The sequence below is a fragment of the Protopterus annectens genome, chromosome 7.part0 (assembly GCF_019279795.1).
Source record: "Protopterus annectens isolate FY-2018-M chromosome 7.part0, PAN1.0, whole genome shotgun sequence".
NCBI classification, from domain to species: Eukaryota; Metazoa; Chordata; order Ceratodontiformes; family Protopteridae; genus Protopterus; species Protopterus annectens.
Window position 1 is genome coordinate 1,074,842,243 of NC_056739.1, and position 22,843 is coordinate 1,074,865,085.

Consider the following 22,843-nt stretch of genomic DNA (forward strand, 5'->3'; position numbering starts at 1 on the left):
TTAGCTTTTAGATGACTTCGGTACTGAAAACACAGGAGCTGACCGACCGGCACTTGCAAACTGCTTCTGCTTCGGGCACCGCGCGGCAAGAAAGACTGAAGAAGATGGCGTCGGCCGATGCCTTTATACTCCAGCCATTGTGACGTCGGAGAGGAGGCGACACCAGCCGACGCTGGACCCAGACTTTGGAATTCGGCCGACCGAGGGCGGCCTGAGGCAGGACAACCCATATGTTATGACTGCAGTTGCATTCTTGAAGGACATCTACCCAGTTTCTTATTTGTAGCACTTGAATCATTTTTTTTTGTGCTTGGCACTGGTTCAGAACAGCTGATGGCAGTAAATAAGCCACAAACCTCTGAAGCACTAAACCTTCATTACCAAGTGGCTAACAGTTCTTTTGTTACTTATCTATCGGCCTCAAAGCTACCTTGAGGAAACAAGCCCGAGTACTTACTACCCTCACTGTCTAGAGGAAAAAGCGATTCCCAAGCATGTCCAAGGGACAGCTCCCGGTGTTCTCTCCTGTGTACCTGATAAATCTCGGCATCTTGGAGCAATGTAGTAATTGTCTCATGTACACAGACAACCCTCTCCTCCTACCACCCAACACTACAACCTGTGAGAGATGCATTTATCTAGCCAAACTGGAAGCAAAGCTCTCTCAACCCAAGACTGAACTTTTCAGTCAGGAGGAGAAGGCAAACACCCACTCCACACCATACACATCACATGGTGGTACTGGGACTAAGACCCACACAGACACAGGAGGCTCTCAATAAGAATCTACCCAAACAGAGACCTCCAAAGTAGAAACGTAAGCAACCTCCAAATCTCACCACAACCCAAAAGACACAACAGAGACTCGGTGTGCCAACCAACCACTGCCCATAATGCAAAACTACATACCTAACACACTGGTCATAAGTGACTACAGTCAGGCACAATGATGTTCCACTTATCAGAAGAGACAAGGAGAAGGTTACTGTTGGCTGCCTGTCGGGTGCCAGGATCCGCTACATAACCCACGCACTTGGGTCACTCCACAACAAGTACAAATATGACATATTGTCCATGTTGGCATGAACGACCTGAGATGGGCCTCCTTGGATTACATGAAGAGAGACATGGAGGAGCTCTCTGATCTTGTAATCTAGGCAGGTATGACCCTGGCCCCGAGTAGCATCCTACCTTCACCCAGAATGATACTGCAATACAAGGACAAAATGACTAACTTCAACAATTGGCTAAACTTCTGGTGTCATTCAAAGGAGATCCAGTATTTGCCTGGGACGACATGGTTGACCAGCCACAATGCTTTGCCAGAGATGACCTGCACCTCTTGCCCCTGGGATTCCAGATACTGGACAAGGCTTTTGCCACCCCTATAGTGCCTTTTTTAAGCAAAACTCAAAAAACAAAACCACCACCGTAACTGATACAGGCAAGGAAAAACTGAGGGTTATGCTACAAATAATACAATTATTAACTTTTACTGACAATGGTACGGAGCAAGAAAAAGTTTCCCCAACAGGGTACTTAGCTTTAGTTGAAGACTTTGGTTCTGAAACTCGAAAATGAAAATTTCAGGTGTCGGCCGACTGGCATTTGCGAACTGTTTCTGCTTCAGGCACCGCCGGCAAGAAAGACTGATGTAATGGCATCGGCTGCATGTTTTATACCCCCGACGACCTGACGTCATGGAAGAAGGGACAGCAACCGACGCAGGACCAAAGACTTTGTTAATCAGGCTGACTGCAACAGTGAAAGAAAACATCTGAGGGTAATGCTACTCAATGCTAAAAAGTCTAAACCTCAAAATGCATTCACTCAAGGCACTCCTTATAATGGAGAATACCGATATCTGTGCAGTGACCGAAACCTGGTTCAAGGCTCCAGAGAGCACCCCTGCATTACCAGGATATAGCTCATACCATACCTTTCGGCCATCAAACCAGGACCAGAACATCAAGTGTGGAGGTGTGTCCATTATTCATTAAGGACAACCACACCTCCAGTCTAGTTGCCCAACATAATTCATCCGAAATTATTCAAGTGCAACTAACTCTGCTACAGATCCCCAACCATGCCCCAGGATTCCCACTCCTTTTCTTGATAGAACAGAAAATATCAGGGTCCAGCCTAACACCCTAATATTGGGAGATTTCACCTACCCCACCATTAACTGGGAAAACTACTCTTGTACCAACTCCTTTCCTCAACGCTTCCTAGAATTATAAACTCCAATGCCCTGGATCAACTTGTCCACATCCCTACCAGGGGCAATAATGTCCTAGACCTAGTAATTACCAACACGAGTGACAGGTGCTCCACACCTGAAGTCAACTCCTCATTGGTCATATCCGACCATAAACTAATTGCCCTAGATATCCACATACCGTCCCCACCCCCCACTAAGGAAACCACAGTAAAAAAACTTCTCCAAAGCTAACTTCGTGCTTCTTAAGGCAGAAGTGGCCACTTTCACAACACCCATGCAGATGGACAATACAGTAACCACTGCCGAATCTCATACAAACACACTCTAAGCACCTACACGGGTGCATAGATCATGCTATCCCCAATAGAACCAAGACACAGTCTTTTTAAAAAAAGGAAACCAATCTGGTGGTCCCCTGATATTAAACTCTACAACAGAAGGAAGAAACGGTTGCAAAAGAGAATAAAATCCCACAAGTGGAGGAGCTCACTGGTCAGCCTATGCAAGAAGCCGAGATATCTTAAAATCCTCCAAAGCGAACTATGAAAATAAGACTGCCACCTGCTCCAAGGACATCGACAAAGCATTCTACAGCTATGTCAAGAATCTCAATGGCAACATCCAGATCCGCTCACAGTTACACCACAATGGCACAAAATTCACAGAACAAATGAACATAGTCAACATCCTGGCTGGTGCCAGGTTCAGTGCCAACTTTACTGCCCCTCACCTCCTAAAGGGCCCATATCCACACCGGAAGAATGCAGTGTCCCTGCAATCACAATTGAACAGGTGAAAACTGCACTAATGAAAGCCAAGAGCACAGCATTCATGTGACCGAATAATATCCCTGGCTGCGTTCTACACGAACTTGAGAACGAACTAGCCCCCACCTAAGCACCATGTTCAATCATAGCCTCTCGACAGGCTTTGTACCCACTGAAGCGCACGGCAACAGTTGTACCACTCCATAAAGGGGGAGCCACCACGGACCCAGGGAACTATTGCCCTATTAGCCTGACGAGTCAGGTCTGCAAGGCCATGGAGTGTATTTTCGTGGAACTCAAACACGGATATTGGTAAACTCCAAACTCTGGAGCCCACCTAGTTCAGATTTGTGAAGGGCAGATCATGTCTCCTGAACCTGACAGAATAGTCACCAAAGCCGGGGACGAGGGTAAGACAGTCCACACAGCTTATCTTGACCTTGCCAAGGCCTTCGGACACCATCCCCCATTCCAGTATCATAGATAAACTCACCAAGCTGGGTCTGTTAGTCACAAGATGGGTTGCCAACTGGCTCACAGACAGAACCCACACTGTAAAATATTGCGGACTTCAAATCGGACTCCAAACCTGTGACAAGTGAGCACCACAAGGTACAGTCTTTGGTCCCCTCCTCTTTGGGATCTACTCCTTTGAAGTACAGGCCAAGACAGTGGGCTTCTGGCTGACAAAGTTCACGGATAACTGCAAATTGGGTGCAACTGGGTGCCATAGTAGAGTTCCCAAATGATGCTGACATCCTGCAAAAGGGCCTCACTGAGACCGATGCCTGGTGCCAGAGCCATGGCCTCAAGTTCAATGCCAAAAAATGCATGGTCATCCCCTTTGGTAAAAACTCTGTACCACAAAAGCGGCAGCCCACAACGCCAAAGGCGTGATAACAGACCTTGGGACTCTAGTCGACAGAAGCCTCGCTAGTTCGTCACTAGCACTCCAAGAAAAATCTTGATGAGTGGATGAGTAACAGGAAATTTACCCCGGGAATCACTCTGGTGGCCCTGCTAGACAGGGACGTAGGTAATTAGCATCCATGGGTGGCATAAGCCAGGAAACCTTGTTGGCTAGGCTTACATAGGCCCTAGAGCCGATAGCCAAGTACCTACCTATGAACTCATAAACACAAGGCAAAAAAAAAAAAAAAAATCCAAACTGTCAAAACTACAGTCACAGAAAGACAGTCATGCACAGATCTCTCAACCGTACCAAATTCCTCAGTATCTACCAGTTTTGAGGGCAAAATAATGGGGTGTCACGAATTCCAGAGTGGCCCTTATAATTCCCAATTTTTTTATATTAAAATATATTACACACAGACACAGACACAGACACAGATCCCTTTAAATTTTTGGCTGAAGTCACAACACGTCACCAGCCTACAGAGGTGTGCATGATGACATCAGCTTCGTGCGACAGACTGCCTGTTGGACTCTTGAACGGTTTTGAAGGGAAATGGGGAATACAGCAGCATGGCATCAAGTGGAGAAAAGTTGTGCTGTGTACAATTTAGGTTCTGCAGAGTCCACCCAGCACCCATCCTCAGGATGAGAAAGCCTCCAGGTAAGAAAAAAAAAAAAAAAAAAAAAAAAAAAATGTAGTTTGTATATTTATAGGCAGTGTGTGCGTAGCTGTTATTTGTAGGCAGTGTGCAGCTGGGGTGGGGGTGGGGTCAGCTCACATCCTGTTTAGTCAATCCACCTGCACAATTTTAAACAGTCTTTTGCTGCCAGCAAGGGACTGGGTGTCCAGCCACCTGCACAATTGGGTTTCCAGCCACCTACACAGTTTTTTGCTGCCAACAACGGATTGGGATTTCTGTATTCAATTCTGTTTTTTGCTGCCAACAAGCGAATGTTTTATTCTAAGTAAGTCTCTATTCAATTTGCTGCTTTATGGGTTGCTTCCAGGAGATTATGTATTCATTTTGCGTGTGGTGTGTGTGAGTAATACTGCCTTGTAAGGGTTGCTGCCTTGTAAGGGTTGCTGCTTAAGTACATGTGTGAGCGTTGCTGGTTAAGTCCGTATTTAATTCAATGTGTGTGTGTGTGTGTGTGTGTGTGTGTGTGTGTGTGTGTGTGTGTGTGTGTGTGTGGCTGCTTCAAGTATACAGGAGATTGCTTGTAAGGGTTGCTGCTGCTCAAGTCCATATTTAATTCATTGCGTGTGTCCGTCTACCCGCACAACTTTAAACCGTTTGGGAGTGTGAGAGTGTGAGAGCGTGAGAGCGTGAGAGCGTGTGAGCGTGTGAGCGTGTGAGCGTGAGAGCGTGTGAGCGTGTGAGAGCGTGTAAAATGCCCCAGTTAACTATACCTGGTAGGTAGTGTTAGCCAGGCTCGAATCCTGTACTTTGGTTACAACAAATAAGAGCCTGAATTCTCTACCCATATCACTTCGGGCTCAACTCCTTGAATAATTTTCACAGAATGCTCTGGAATACTTTTGGTCTGTTCCTCTTAAAATTTGTGTTTTTTTTGGCAAATCAGTGAGAACTGAATTAACTAAGGATAGGTAGACTGAGACTTAAATGGCCATCTTTCAGGAAATGCATGGTAACACACACAAAAGATGTATTCTAGCAACTTTCCAAGATTATACAAGCAATGTTTAAAATGTGGCCTTGCCTGGTTTTTGGGCCTTTGCGCCCCCCCCCCCCCCAAAATAATAAAATTTGGCTTTTTCCATATTTCTTGTGCTGCAAGGTTGAGACATAATTGAGTGTCAAGTGGATTTTACAAAGAGCCGAGAGCTTCTTGGGAAGTAAAGTTTAGTGCTGCCAAGTCTGTTTGAATTGTTAATAGCACAACAGGTAGTATACTTGCTTTTGATGCAGAAGGCTGTGAGTTCTATTCCCACAGTATGTAGATTGATTGCTGATACTATACTGTGCTGTATTTTTAAAGAGGGTAGATGCTGCAGTCCCGAGAATGTCCTCCTTCGGAGGGGGATACCTAGTAACTATGAACCTATCAGTTTGCCATCCATTCCCTACTGCAACATTACTAGCGTATCATTTTTTTTTTTAATGTAAAAGAATTTATTCTTCACGGGCAACAGACACTTTACATGTGGATGAAACAATGAAATACAAAGTTCCACTAGGAGTTGTCTAAAGCATAGACCGAAAACATGTACATCTATCTTTTTTTATCTTTTTTTTTTCTGAGGTGATAAAAGCCAGTGAACAATCTAGTTAGTGCAGTGCAAGCTTGACTAGAATTAAATCAACCCCCCCCCTTTTCTCTGATTTTCTACATGAGGTTTGCTGTTGCTCGTCAGCTGTGAAAATCTCTCTCGATTCGATGCAGTTAAATTTTATTTTTATAAAAGAAAATGTTAGTTTTATACAAGTTCAAAGTTTGATACAAGTTCAAATGTTTATATAAATTAAACAAAATTATATTTTGTCTGTTCTTCTATTTGTGTTTGAATGTTGGTATCCCACAACTCCATTGGAGTGACTGGGGTTACATAATTATATATGCAAATTTTATGTTAATAAGCATACAGACTTTTTGGCCAGTTGTAAATACTTTTCTTGGTGGTCTGTCTAGATTTTTGATGTTTCCAGGTTGAGAGGTATGGTCATGCATTGAAGAAAAAACACAAGTCCAATGTACACATCTGTTGCTACTATTACTGAACTCTTAACAATGCTCATTAAAAACAACCTTCCAGCTATCAAGTAAAGATTCACAGCATGCAGCCCTGCATATACTATGTGAAGAAAAAGCCCCAAGAAGTTTTAAAATGTGCCCAAGAAGCTAAGTGAAGAATCTTATTTTGTACAGATAACCCTTGTCCCCTGGACAGAAGAATGTCCATGCAAACTGAGGGGAGTACAGTGCAGATTTGCTGCACTGGCAAGGTCTACCTTCTTCTATATGAAACCCTGATAAATCCATGTGATTTTTCAGCACTTCCCCCACAAGCTAAGTGACATGGCACATAAAAAGGTGCAAGTTGTAAATCTGCACCCCCCCCCCCAGAGGTATACATAAAGGATAGTCTAGTATACTCACATTTTTCAGGAATTCCTCAGCAACAATTCGAGCCCTGGCATTCACAGACAGCTTCATTTCACTTATTTCTTTGTCAATTTCTTCCATAAAGTGGATAACAAAGTCAACCAGTTTGTGTTTGTACATCTGCTCGGTGTGGAAGTTTGTGATGAGGAAGCTGATATCATAGCCCTGTGCAACAAAATCAACAGGATTCAGTTATTTCTAATGCATCAAAACAGCATAATCTGAACCAAAAACAAAAAAATAGCATTTCTTCTACTTCAAAAAAGGGGCAGTGGAAGGATTTTTTCTTTTACATTTTAAGCCACCTGCAAGGTGTAGGGTGAGAAATGGTTTTCTCTTACATGAGAAACTAGTGCTTACTTCAATGTATGCAGTATTCATAATTACTTCAATAACTGCACTGTTATAAAATCCAATTCCCTTCTGATGAATCTAAACATAGACAAACATTTAAAACTGAAATACTAAACAACTTTCTCAGTTCTCACACATACTTTTGCAAAATTAAAAAAAAAAAAAAAATGTTTCCCCACTTTCCTTCAAATACAATCTCACACCTTGTAAGAAATCAAATGAGTGGGGATATGGCTTATGTACAGCCACCATGGCAGAGTCTGCAAGTCACATGAACCTTTTATTTATTTACACACAAAAAGTGTTAACTGGGGTAAAGCATTAATCCCACTGGACCATTTTAAGTCTCAGTCCAGATTGTGAACACACCAAGTGGAAAATAAATCTACAATAAAAGAGCAAGCAAAAAACAAATGAACAGTTTACATACAATAGAGAAATTATTTAAGAAGGTAGTAAGCAGAAACCATGGTATACAATATTTACATCAGTTAGACAGGTGACATGTTGTTGGAAAAGACATGCCTAGGTAAATACATTTTTTGCAGTGCCTTCTTTACAGCCTCCATAGGTTCATAAGGAAAATACAAGGCTATCAAGTATGCACACTATTACAAGCTAGCCAATAAACAGAGGTAACAGTTAAACCCTGCACTTTGTATTTGTGAAATAAAGATCTTGACCACCAAGTACAGTGAAAATAAGCAGCATGTGTTGGGAGTTTAGGGAGACTAGGTTACATGACCTGAAGCAGAGCATTTACAAGCAGCTTGTACTGTGAAATGTTCTTTAAGCTGTGCCTGAAAGAGGATGTTAGAGAAGCCTGAGGAAGATCCCTTTCTACCCTTGGACCCAAGAGAGTAGTCAGAGCACCGATGTTTGGTTTTAGGTACTTGCAAAAGAGACCCTGAGTGGCTGTGAGATCTACGGTTATAGGACAGTGGCTGTCTTAAGTTAGCTAGACGAAAGAGACTGTCAAGAGTTTGCATTCAGGAACCAGCAAAGATGGGAGTCCAGCAGAAGACTGGATTGTTGCTGAACCAGCAGCCAGTTAGCTTTACCAAGTGCAAGACAGTGGTGGTGTTCATACATTGAGGAAGGGGTAATGAAGCTGCAAGATGGACCTGGAGATATTGCTTGGATGGTAATGGAGGCAGATGCCATACGAATCTCTTTGCCAACAGCATTTTGTGTTGGGCAGGAGAGGAAACTGGAGATTTTGTTGGCCCAGAAGAGGAGAGAGTTTTTTTCTGGGAGTTTTTGAGACAAAACTGGAAGTTAAGTGGGGAGATCAAGTTATAGCAAGAATCTTGAGAAAGCTGCTAGCACTTCGACTACAATAACTTCCAGGGTAGTAGTAACAGGGGTTCATGGCCAACAAATGAGCTGTCAGTCAAATGTAATCCAGTCTTATGACAGCTGCATGTGAAACTGACGTCTGCAAAACCTTTGCCTATGTCCCACTAACAAAAAAGCTGAAGAGGCTGTAGGACCAAGATGGATGAACTGGACTGCTGTGGTTGAATGATATGGTACAAATAGGTTACAGTGAAAAGAATGATGCAAGGGTCGTGGGAAGTGATTAGCAGAGTAACACAGGGGTTCTTCCTCAGTCCAGTAGTCTTCAGGGCATTTGTTTTGGGCACTGACCGAACAGAATACAAGGCAGACACTTCTGATGAGAGTACATAGCTGCAGCAGTGATGAACTTTGTAAGAGTACATGCAAGGATAAGGAATGGCTGAACATTAACAGAAAGGCCATGTTTGTGGTTCAATGTACAGACAAAACACATAAAAACAAACAGTGGTGTGAAATATAAGCTCAGAGAGTGGAACTAATAGCAGTGAAGCAGGAAAGATTTAGGGTGTACCGCTTACACCTGGGACTGGACTATCAGGAGTAGAACAAAAGCAGTGGCTGCAGAAAACAGAATGCTGGGGGTACATCTCTTCTGGGGCTAGACCACCCAAGCAAAACTGCAATGCTCCCAGCTCAACGGGGCCTTGGGCACTCCATATCTTCAGTAGAGAGTAATCAAGCAGCTGGAAGTAATTCAGAGTAAAGAAACAAAAAACACCTGTGGTGTGGAAGGGCATGATTTACCTGAATATTAACAAGGCCTCCAACTTGCTCACACCCAGGGGGCTGACAAATCTGGAGGGGTTGAGGGTAGGAACTGGACAGCTGCAATGAATGGTGTGATAGAGAGGGACAATACACAGGAAATAAATGACCAGTGCATCATAAGAATTTCTTCTGGACTTAATGCTCATATATCAAACTAACTTGAGAAGACTTTTGTGACACCCAAAGACAGGTGCAGCAGTGCAATATTGGGGAGGAGTCTAGGAAAAAAAAACTGGAAAAGCTTAACGGATGGGCAGAGAGGCGGTAGTTTCAACCAAAAAAAAAAAAAAAAAAAACACACAATGCAAAGTATTGGACTTAGGCCACAACAACCCTGTCAAGTATCAGCCAGAGGCAGTGGAACAGGCAGCAAAGCATCATAACAGATATCTGCAGTGCTAATCACACCTGGGCTGGACCAAAAGGAGCAGTGTCAGGGGGCAGTAGCAAACGGAACACTAGGGGGCAGATTACAGAAGCAAGAGAATGCTTTCACTCTAGAGGGCCTTGTTCAGACCACACCTTAAGTACTGGTATAAGGACATGGGCATCAGGCTGCTGGAAGGCATTCACAGGAAATCTACCAAAAACACCTGTGTGATGGTGGGAAAGAGACATGATCAGACACAAGAGCTGCAACTTTTTTCACTTGAGACCCAAAGAGACATGGGGGACCATACTTCTACACACGAGGATGATAGGGGGAAGTCAAAGGGTATCCTAAACAGAAAAGGAAAAAGGCAGTGCATAGGCAGCAGTCTGTAGGAAATAAACACCCTCCCAGAGTTCTGAAAGTACTTTTTCCATAGACAGGGTTGTAGATCCATGGAATGGACTACTGGCATACATGGTGGAAATGTAATCAACAGTAGCATTCAAGGCAACACAAGACAAGCAGAAAAATAGGAACTAAGGAATGGAACAGAGGTGCAATAGAACTACAAATGCATTAGAAAGAGCAGACTATCTCCTCCCATCAAGCTCTGAAATATCTCAAAAAAGGAAGGAACTACATAGATTTCATACAGGAGATGGTGGGGTTATGGAACACTCTACCAAACAGAAATGTTTTGGTGGTGGTGATGGTGGTGGTCATGAATGCAAGAGTGAGAAGACAGCAGCCCGCAGCTAAACACATTATAATCTTCAGAATGTGTACTTGAGCTGCAAACATCTGGGGTGGGGAAGACTGCCTTTTCTAAAACATGGGTAAGATTGTGAATACAGCTGGAATCTATGTGTAAACCTGAGCAATCATCACTGAAGGAAGGGGATATACAAATGGCTTTATATACGCCCGAGCTGTCTTCACTGGTGGTGGGATAAATGTCCTCTGTACTTCTGTGCTGTCATTCTCACTTTAAGGGATATACAGATAAATGTTCCAACGAAACGTAACCGTGATCTACAGAACAGCAAGAACGTGTGTATGAATGAGAAAATACATACAAATTCCAAGACTTCTGTATTGCACTCAGAGTATTTCCTGCTCTGAGGAACAGTGATGTTGGAATTGAGCAGCAGGGGACTGAGGGTACAGCCTTCCCCACCCTCATAAAACACAGTGCAGTCCAGAATTTGTGGCTTATTTTACTGGATCTGCACTTTGTTTGGAATGTAGGGATTATCCCTCTTTCATTAATTTATTTATATTTAACTGAAAGAGTCTAACTACACAAGGAGATGACCACTTTCAGCGCAGTCCTATGGAAAAAAGATTCAGTAAGACACACATTTTTTAGTACAAAAATAGTGTAAAAAGCTGTAAAAAATGTTGAAGATATTGTTTTAATGTTAATGAAACTAAATTAAAATCATCCAGTCTAGAAATTCAGACAAGAAGCTATAGAAATGAATGCCTAGTGTACCCCCATCCTAACACCAGCTATCACTACTGATATTACAATCATCACTAGGGCAGGGGGATTTGTGTACAAGCTAATCAATGCAACAGGAGCCACTAACTGTAAATTAGCTTAATCCAGAACCAAAAAGTACAGTTTTGTACCTACCATAAATGTAGATGTTCGAGTGTTCACCCTGCTGCAGTCATCACACTTGGGTTATCCTGCCGTCAGGCGGTCCCGCAGTCGGCCCGAATTCCAAAGTCTTGGTCCGGCGGTTACTGTCGCTTCTTCCTTGACATCAGTGCACCAGGGGTATACAGGAGGCATCCAACGCCATTTTCTTCAGTTTTTCGTGCCCCCAATAGGTAGGCAATATAATATAATATAATATAATATAATATATATATATATATATATATATATATATATATATATATATATATATATATATATATAGATATAGATATAGATATATAAAATACCTTCAGGCACAAGCAAATACACCACAGAGGTTGTATAGGATAGAGTGGTATAGATAAGTTCAGCTAGTTCAGAGGGGATGGAGAGAGGGTAACCTGGACTGCAGCAGGGTGAACACTCGAACATCTACATTTATGGTAGGTACAAAACTGTACTATGTTCAACGTTGTTACCCTGCTGCAGTCATCGCACTTGGGTTGAATCCCAAAGCTAAGGATGGGTGGTGGAGTTAAACAGGGTTAGAGGAAGCTAGTAGGCCCTGCAAAACTGCAGTGGCAAAACCAGCTCTAGTCTTAGAATATAGAGGTAAGTGATAGTGTTTGGTGAAGGTGTGCACTGAACTCCAGGTTGCAGCTTCCAGAATATCCTTGGTTGGCACTCCCCTGAGAAAGGCTGCTGATGTAGCTGTAGCCCTGGTGGAGTGGGACGTAATGTTAACAGGTACCGGTTTCCCATGATGCGTGTAGCAGAAACATATGCAATGCCCTATCCATTTAGAAATGGTCTGTTTTGAGATCGCTTTTCCTTGTGATCCTGCTGCATAGGCTACAAAGAGCTGGTCAGACTTTCTGAAAGCATTCCAAGTAGTAACGTAATTGCCTGTGAATGTCCAAAGAGTGCAGGAGTCTTTCTCCTTTATTCTGGGGATTTGGGAAAAAGGTGGGCAAATGAATGGTTTGGTTTAGGGCCACACTGGATACCACCTTTGGCATAAAGGAAGGGTTAGTTCGTAGAGATACTCTGTCCTGATGAAAAATGAGGAAAGGCTCCACTGCCATTAGTGCCTGTAGCTCTGAGACTCCTCTAGCGGAGGTTATTGCTAGTAGCAGGGCAGTTTTCCATGAAAGAAATTTTAAATCAGCTGAAAAAGCTGGTTCAAAGGGCGGCAGTGTAAGCTTTTCCAGAACAAAGTTGAGATCCCAAGTAGGTGTTGGTGCTCTCCTGGGCGGTCTTATGTTTTTAGCCCCTCTGAGGTACTGTCTTAGGAGTGGATGTGAGAATAAAAGGAGGATCCGTGTTGTAATGAGCTGAAATTGCTGAGGCGTGGATCTTAATAGATGAAAATGAAAGTCCTTTGTGCAACATCTCAGTTAAATATTGTAGAGTCTGAGGAATGTTTGGATCAAGGGGACTGTGGCTTTTAGCCTGGTTCCAGGCGCAAAATCTTTTCCATTTGTCTGAATAGGTTTTCCTGGTGCTGGGCCTCCTGGCCTCTAGAATGACATCCATAACAGCTTTGGATAGAGGTATTGGCTGGTTGTTTAGGTAATTGCCATGCAGCCAGGTTTAAAGTCTTGAGCTGGCTGTGTAGAATCGGATCGTCTCGCTGGGTGAGCAGGAGAGGAATTTGTGGTAAAATCCATGGTGGGCTGTGGGCCATGTTCTTTAGAATTGGATACCAATGCTGGCGTGGCCAGTCTGGTGCAATGAGCATCATTTGTGGCCTCTCTAATCTGACTTTCAGCAGTACCTTTGCTAGAAGAGGCAGTGGAGGAAAGGCATACACTGTTACTGTTTTCCAACTGAATGAGAGGGCGTCCACTTTCCAAGCTTGTGGATAGAATGTCCTTGTGCAAAATTTTTGAAGTTGGTCGTTTTGGGGGCTGGCAAACAGATCTATGTCTGGGCATCCCCATTTTTGAGCTATCATTGCAAATACTTGTGGATCTAGTTTCCACTCGTGTGGATCCATGATGTTTCTGCTTAGGTTGTCTGCCAATGTGTTTTTCTTTCCTGGCAGGAATTGTGCTTGTAACTGAACCTGGTAAGAGTGCAGTGTTCCACAAGGTCATTGCTTGCCTGCATAGAGGGTAGGAATGTGTGCCCCTTGCTTGTATATGTACCACATTACTGTGGTATTGTCAGTCTTTATTATTAGTTGTCCTGGGTGTAAGAGGCCCTTGAAAGCTGTTAGGGCATTCTGTACTGCTAGCATTTCTTTTTGATTGATATGCAGATGCCTTTGATCTGTAGTCCATTTGCCCTGAATGCACTGTCCTGCCATGTGTGCTCCCAGGCATAGTCCAATGCATCTGTTGTCATAGTTTGCCTGGCTGTGGGTAAGGTGAAAGGCTGACCCTTGTTGAGGTGACATGCCTGTGCCCACCATAGAAACTCCTGAAGGCAGGGAATGAGTGGTAACATTGTTTCCAAGCTGTGGCTGTGCTGAGTCCATACACTTTTCAGGTACCATTGTAATTTCCTCATATGCAGTTTTGCAAATGGTATTAGTAGTATGCAAGATGCCATGAACCCAAGGCCTGCAGAATTTTTCTTGCAGGGAGTTGGGTCTTTGTTGCCATTATTTTGAAATATTGAGTCAGCTGTTGTTGCTTGTCTGGCGTGAGGTATGCCATCTGGGCCATTATATTCAAGCTGGCACCCAGGAATATTATGTTTTGTGAGGGCACTAGTCTTGATTTCTTTTCGTTTACTGTGTACCCTAGGCAACTTAGAAGGTGTTTGACAAATGCCAGATGCTTTAAAAGAATGTCATTGCTTTTTGCTTGAAGAAGGCAGTCGTCCAGGTATGGGTACATTTGAATTCCTCTTTGTCTGCAGTATACAATTACTGGTGCTATGCATTTTGTGAAGACCCTGGGCGCAGTAGATAAGCCAAAGGGCAGTGCAGAGAATTGATAATGCATTGAACCGGCAATGAAGTGGAGGTATCTTCTGTAATTTTGTCTGATAGGGACATGCAGGTATGCCTCCTTGAGGTCCAGCGTTACTAGACAAGCATTCTTGCTCAGCATGGGAAGAAGCTGCTGTTGTGTTAGCATCTTGAATTTTGGTACTTGCAGATAGGTGTTCGGAATTGAAAGATCCAGAATGGGTCTCCATGCTTTGTCTTTTCTTGGGTCTAGAAAGAGTCTCGAGTAAAATCCTTGTCCTTGCTCCTGTGTAGGTACCTGTTGAATGGCTCATGTCCATGAGAGCTGTAATTTGTTTTTGTGCTTCTTGCCCATTGATTTGGTGGCAGGTTTGGCATTCCTTTTATCCTTGGCAAGGTATGAAAGTGGAATCTGTATCCTTGTGAGACAATGTTTAGGACCCATTTGTCTTTTGTGATGATGTGCCAGTTGTCTGCAAAAAATGTTAATTTTCCTCCCAAGGGAGCTGCCAGGAGAGATTTGCTTGGTAGTTTGAGGATTGAGTCATTGTGTTTGTCTTCTGCTAGGTTGGGTCCTGTCTTCTCCCCCTTTCTGGGTAGCAGTACCCCATTGGCGAGGTTTGTAAGGGCCTTGTGACTGACCTCTGCCCCTTGGGCATCTGTATTTGCCCCTCTGTGATCTGTCAGAAGCTGGAAAGGACCAGTTGTTTTGTTGGCCAATTTCTGCTGAAACGAGGCGGTTGTACCTGTAAAAAATCCTTGACCGTCTGCATAGACTTTGCCTTATCCTCCATTTTCTTTAAAACCTCTTCTGCTTTGATACCAAATAATACATCCTGCTGTAAAGGTGCATCCAATAATTTTGCTTTAACATGATCAGGTAGAGTTTGTTCTTTTAACCAAGCATGTCTACGTATGACAGACCCAGTAACAGCTGCTCTACAGGAAGCTTCCAATTAATCAAATCCACATTGTAAAGTATGTTTGCCCACCTGTTCAGCTGCATGCAACAGATCCTGCATTTCCTTGAATTCAGACTGTTCAGTATGTGTGCTCATTTTTTGTTTTAATTGAGACATTAGGAATTGCTGATATTTCAGCATGTGTAACTGACAATTTAATGCTCTCATAGCCAAAGTTGCGGAGGTGTATATTTTCTTTCCCCATTGATCTAGGGCTCTGGAATCCCTTTCAGAGGGCACAGGATTTTTAGCCATAGAAGCATTAGCCCCCTTGGGACCCTGGGAAATTGTTTCTGGGTCAGCCACAGGGTTTTTATAAAGGAATTTGTGTGAGTCAGGTTTTATAAAGGAATTTGTGTGAGTCAGGTACTCTGCAGTATCTGTCTGGTTTGGCTGGAGCAGGAGGTAGAGAGTCTGGATTTAGACTAGATTCCAAGTAAACATCATCCACAATATCTAAAACTGGAGGGATAGCAAGTGGTCTGTGCTGGGGTAGTAAAAAGGAACTCTCAGAGTCTTTTCTTAGAATAGAGTAGTCCTGGCCTTCCCAGTGGAAATGTTCCCTCATGGTATGTAAAGTTTCCCCAAAGGAGTAGTCCTCAGGGGGAGATGCTGAGGGAATAGAGTCTTCAGCATCAGCGTCTTCATAAGGGGGAAAAGTGTAATCCTGTTCCTCATAAGAATCTGAGGAAATTGAAGCCTGGTCAGAGGAAGCATAATCCTTCTCTTGTCTTGGTCTTTTATCAGGAGGGGGATGGGAACCCCCTGATTAGGGTAATCAAATCTTCAGCCATCTTAAGCATCTGTTTTTTAGGCATGGGGCCTTGAAATGTAGACTGATGTACAGTCTTTTTTGGTTTTAAAAGAGTTTTAAGCTTAGCATAAAAGAGTTTTAAGCTTAGCATAAGATTTAATGGTGAGTGTAGTCGGTCTGAAGACACCTTCTGCAACCGAAGGTGTTTCCACTGCACCAGGGTCTCCTTCGGCTCCGGTGTCGGAAGGGCCTAATGAAGATGGCTGCGTCAGCCTAGTTGACTCCGCTTGAGAATCCGCAGCTGTCTGGGGTTCCAATTCTGCAGTCATCAGGGGCTGCGTAAGCGCCTCACTGAAAACCGGAGAACCGGCGACAGGCCTAGCAGAGGCCTCGGAGTCTGGCTTGTTCCTAGGCTACCTGTCCTTATCCTTGCGTTTTTTATGCATGCCGTTCGTCGGCTGCTCCGATGGCACGATATAATTATTTCCTACCAAAGTAATGGCGTGCGAAGTCAAAACAGCATTTGATAGTTTGTTTATTAAACCTAGCACAAAACCGACAACCTGTGACGTCGTGGTCTGGGCCTAGGCAAGGAATACAATAAGAATGGAAGCCCTTATGAGGTATTTGCTTCCCACAAGAAATGCAATTGTTAACTTTTTCTGAAATCGGACTGAGGCAAGAAAAGGTTCCCCAACGGGGTACTTAGCTTTATTGAAGACTTCGGACCGAAATTCAAATCGAAAATCTCACGTGTCGGCCGACCGGCTCTTGCAAACTGCTTCTGCTTCAGGCACCGCGCAGCAAGAAACACTGAAGAAAATGGCGTTGAATGCCTCTTATATACCCCTGGTGCACTGACGTCAGGGAAGAAGCGACAGCAACCGACACCGGACCAAGACTTTGGAATTTGGGCCGACTGTGGGACCGCCTGGCGGCAGGATAATGACTGCAGCAGGGTAACACGATGAACATCTGCATGTATACAGTCTTGTGTCTATATGACCTTTGCAACTGTCACCTGCCAAAAACAGAATTAAAAGAACTAACCTTAGAATCCTGCCAATATTACCAAGCAAAGTTACTCCTATACCCCAACCCCATCAGCACACTCACCTCTACAGGTTTCCGACGAAGAATAAAAAAATTCTCTGCACGCATCATCATAAATCTCATGAACTTGTGACATAAAATCTTTTCAATTTCATCAGCCTGAAAATGAAGGAAAGAAAAAGTTACTTATGTCCTTGCCATCAGGTTGTAATTTAACAGTCTGAAGTTTGCCCATAAAATATTTTGAAAAGACAGTACAAGGTAAATGCAGCTATAGCAGAGTAATACAATACTGTTCTATAACATTCTTAGCAGAGGAAAAAAATGGTTAGGAATGTGGAGCTCCTTCAATGTTCCAGTTTAAACCCATGAACTTGCTCTGGTAAGGCAGCTTTCATGCAGGGCAGTCACAAAGGCTCAATATCATAGCCCCAAAACTTACCCACTAAAACAGAGATGGTAAACATAGTTTGAGTTGAACATTATAGTAATACAGCATTCTCCACTCAAAACAGGGTGCACTGTTTCATCAGAGTCTACAACAGTAATTTCCTCTCAAGTGTTTGGCAATGCCCTTTATAGACACAAGCACCTTGTGTTTACATTTTTCCTATAAAAGCACTACTGAAATTTCACAAACATCTAGCTGCATACAGGGCAGCTAGTTTGCACTATGACTATCCCGACTTTAAAAACACAGTACAATGGTCTAATCCATTAAAAACAGCCTGTTGTCATGGATATGCAAATGTACCATTAGCTCCATTACCAACTTGGTGGATATGGGCATCCTGAGGCAATGCAGAATTTGCCTCATGACGATTACCATACAACACCAAATTCCTAAATAAACTGAAAAGGTATGTGAGAGATGTATTTGCATGTCACTGAAGGCAAAGCTCTCACATAATACACTCCTAATGTAAATCAGGTTGCCAGTAGCATACATGCTGCCCCATCACACACACAGCACAAAGCAGATAGAGACTGACATGCCGAGGCACTTAAATGTAACCTTCCTAAACCACAAAGATCTCCTAGATGAAGCATGCATAACAAATACCCTCAATAGCACCAAATGGGCACTTTCAATACACCCATATCTCATGGGGTCTCTACTTCTAAGCCCAAATAACAAGTCACCACACAATCCAACATTCTGTTCATTGGAGACGCACCAATGTCCCTATCACCAGGCTGAGTAAGGAGAAAGTCACTGTCAATTGCTCATCAGGGGCCTAGATCCATCATTACACATGCACCTTTTTTGTGGTCAAAGGTCCACAAAAGTACCAGTATGACTCGGTTGCAGTCCATGTGGGTGCAAATGACCCGAGACATACCTCCCTAGACTATATGAAGAGACGCATCATGGAGTTCTCAAAAGGTTTGTCCCAGAATGTAGGAGCCTAGCACTAAGCAGCATTCTACCTTCTCCAAGGATAACACAATATGAACAGAAGATAACAGACTTTAATAACTGGCTTAGTTTCTGGTGCCATTCTAAGGGGTTCAATATTAGGCAGCATGGAAGCATTTGGTCACCAGACCACACTGCTTTGCTAGGGTCTGCACCTCTCCCCTCTAGGCTTTTGAATACTACCCAAAACATCCTTCCCTATAGTGCCTTTTTAGACAATGTCAAAAATGAAAATATTTCCGACATAGCAAATCAAAGCAAAGAAAATATAGGTTTTGCTGCTCAATAAGGAGTCTAAAGAAGAAACCCCCACTCCCTGTGAGCTCACCTCACCCTAAAGAAAGGTGATGTCTGTAAAGTCACTGAGACACGGTTTAAAGCCATGAAGAGTACCACGGCAGTCCAAAGATACAATGCCTTCTACACATTTAGACCAGCTACTACACACGCAGGGACTAAAGACAGAAGTGTCTCGTACATCAAAATTAAATATACCTCAAGGCCAAACAGGACGATACACTATCGTCTCGCATTCAAATCACCCTAAGCAAAATCCCATACCACTTCACTGCAATATGTAGGTACCCCCCCTTCTATGACCCAAGAATCCCGTAACACTTATTTAAGCTCAACAGAAACACTCACCATCCAACCCAATACCATATTTATGGACAACTTAATTACCCCATTACTCAACGGAAATCATACGATACTAAATAAGCAGGTAAAGAAATTCCTGAATTTTGTAAACTCCCTGGAACAGACTGTCAATACACTGACCAGGGGTGCAAACACACTGGATCTAGCCCTCACCAATATGGAACAGTGCTGTACATCCCCTACTGTAATGTCCTCTCTTATGAGGTCAAACCACACAATGGTATCCTTTGAATTAAAAATGAAAGAGAACCCTGAATGGCCATGAATGTTCATGAACTATTCTTAGGATAACTTCCTACTATTAAGTGATAACCTAGCCCTGAGAACACAGCTACCTATGTGGAACTGTTCACAGAAACCCTATGCAAACATGTAATAGCTGCACAGATGCTGCTGTACAAACCAGAAATAAACAAGCCACTCTGGTGGAATCATCACAGCATCAGTACACTGTACAACAGAAGGAAGAAAAACGTGTAGCATCCAGCAGGATAAAAACACTCTCAAAGTAAAACAAACTCAAAAGATAAAGTTTACCAAAGCCAAAGCTGAAGTAAATTTAACCTCCTAGGCCAATGACAAGCATGAGGCATTCTTTAGCTATGTCCGCAACCTCAAAGGTAACACACAATTGTGTGCAGAGCTCACCGTTAAATGGAGCAATCTACACTGGGCAAGATATAGAAACCTACCTGGCAGACAAATTCTGCTCTAACTCAACTGCAGTCTCCCCACCCCTTCCCACTCTCACTAGGGAACAAGTCCTCAATATTCTTTCCAAGGCCAAGAACAGTGCACTGATGGACCCAGACAATACCTCATGCAGCATTTTAAATAGCATGAAACATAGGCAGTCAGGACCTCTGGAATCACTATTCAACTGCAGTGTCTAAGCAGGCTCTGCACCTCATGAACGGAGAGCAACAACCATCATCCCTTTGCATAAAGGTGGGCTACCTACAGACACTGGAAACTACAGACCTACATGCCTCACTACTTTCATATGCAAAGCCATAGAAATTATCATGACACAAGAAACCTCCAGACTCTGGACCCGACCCAGTCTGGTTTCATCAAGGGCAGGTCACACCTACTCAACCTGGTGGACTTCCTTGAAAAGGTCACCAAAGCAATGGGTGAGGGCAAAACTTTTCACACTGCCTAACTTGACTTGGCAAAGGCATTTGACACAATACTCCACTCGGGCATTGATGAAAATCTCAAGAGATTAGGTATAAACCCTTATGTCACCCAGTGGGTAGCCAGCTGGCTCACAGACAGGACCCAGGAAGTTAGAAGTGGGGAGTCCACTTTTAAAGAATCCAGTTACTAGCAGAGTCCCACAGGAATCAGCCCTCAGACTGTTCCTTTTTTGATATCTACTTCTCTGAAATAAAGGACAATTTTAAGGGCCTCTGGCTATTAAAATATGCAGAAGACTGCAAATTAGGAGCAGTCATACAACCCACCTGACACCAATGTTCTCCAAGAAGGGCTGACATACAAATAACTGATGTCAGAGCCACAGACAAATTAAATGCCAAGAAATGCACAACAATATCCTGCAAGCCATCCTTGGTAGCTATCATACAGACTACATACCAAGAACCAACCCAGTAGTCAGAAACTTGGGGACATACACAGACAGTAAATCTAGTCTTTGACTATCCTACATCTAAGGTAGTGAGGAAATCATGCTATATTGTGGAACTTTTAATCAAAAGGTATGGCCATCTATGTCTAAGGAGGTCATTGTTCCAATGCATTCGGCATTCAGACTTACTGAGTACATTGCCTCCTTTGGTATGTACCGAACCAGGCACATTATTGGAATGTCGTCCGCAAGAGGTTTCTCACTAAAAGAATACAGGGAGTAAATAACATGTCCTATGCAAACACCTCAAAGCCCTATCCCTTCATTCCATTTCCTACAGGCGGTTTAGGAGAGAACTATGCCTGGCATAGTCGGACCCCACTCTGATGGACCTCCTGCATATCTATGTAAAACAAATGGCACCAGAATTAACCATTCCAAAAAAATACTTAAACCTTGCCTGTGACAGAAATAGGATCTGCTGGACAGAGGTATATATCCCAGAAACTACCCCCTTCTCTGGAACAGGCTCCCCATTCATGTGAAGCAGAGTTCCTCCCTAACCCGATTCAAGTGCAGCTTGGACAACAGGATGGGGAATAGGAAATTCATTCCTAGTTTGGTACCCATGTCTCTAATGGACACAAGCAAACTGTAAATGTTTCATCTCCCAGGACCCTGCTTACACTTACCAAAGGTACCAGAACTGGTCAGAAATTTGGGATGCATGGCTAAGCTTAAAAAAGTGCCAGTGGTCATTAACTTAGTACACACACCTAGGAATCACAAGTGTGCATCTCCCTCAATATTTCCATTTAAAATACAAAATTTCTGGCTTCTGGATAAGAGCATTCATGCAGGACAGTCACTAAAAATCACTGAAACTGTCTAAAGACCACTAAAAAGATAGTAAAAAGAAGCCCGCACTTCAAGGTACTGTAGTTATAAAATAAACAAAGACAGGACAACAAGCGAAAAACTGAAAAAGAGCACATCACAGAGAAGTGAAGTAAAGTGCAACATGGAATGAAGAATCCTTAACTAAAAACAAAATCACAGGCTAACAGCCTAAATCACACCTTTCTGAAGTAGACATAAAACACAACCAATACTAGAGATTGCAGTGATGTGGAATTTATCCCGATAGCTCAAGGGGAGAGCTAAAAGATGCTTTGAACTTTCTTCCAATAGTTGCCTTTTAAACAACATCAGTCAGAGAATGTATACATAAACAAGAACATGCACAGAGAGACACCCACACCCACACACACACACACACACACACACACACACAGAGACACCCACACACACAGAGACACCCACACACACAGAGACACCCACACACAGAGACACCCACACACAGAGACACCCACACACAGAGACACCCACACACAGAGACACCCACACACACACACAGAGACACCCACACACCCACACAGAGACACCCACACACACCCACACAGAGACACCCACACACACAGAGACACCCACACAGACACCCACACCCACACAGACACCCACACAGACACCCACACCCACACAGACACCCACACACACACACAGACACACACACAGACACCCACACAGACACCCACACACACAGAGACACCCACACACACACAGACACCCACACACACACAGACACCCACACACACCCAGACACAGAGACACACACACACACACACACACAGAGACACACACACACACACAGAGACACACACACACACAGAGACACACACACAGAGACACACACACAGAGACACACACACACAGAGACACACACACACAGAGACACACACACAGAGACACACACACAGACACACACACACACACACACACACACACACACACACACACACACACACACACACACAGACACACACACACACACACACACACACACACACACACACACACACAGAGACACCCACATACACACAGAGACA

At 43.5% G+C, this 22,843-nt stretch overlaps 1 protein-coding gene across 1 annotated transcript in view; it reads right to left on the reverse strand.

The window, feature by feature from the left end:
• LOC122806874 (actin-related protein 2/3 complex subunit 4) overlaps positions 1-22,843 on the reverse strand; it is a 143,861-nt gene that overhangs the window by 27,775 nt on the left and 93,243 nt on the right. The window contains exons 4-5 of the mRNA XM_044077646.1: positions 17,287-17,382; positions 7,024-7,194 (exon numbers count right to left, since the gene is read on the reverse strand). Coding sequence (XP_043933581.1) covers positions 7,024-7,194; positions 17,287-17,382 — 267 coding nt within the window. The remainder of the gene's footprint in view (positions 1-7,023; positions 7,195-17,286; positions 17,383-22,843) is intronic.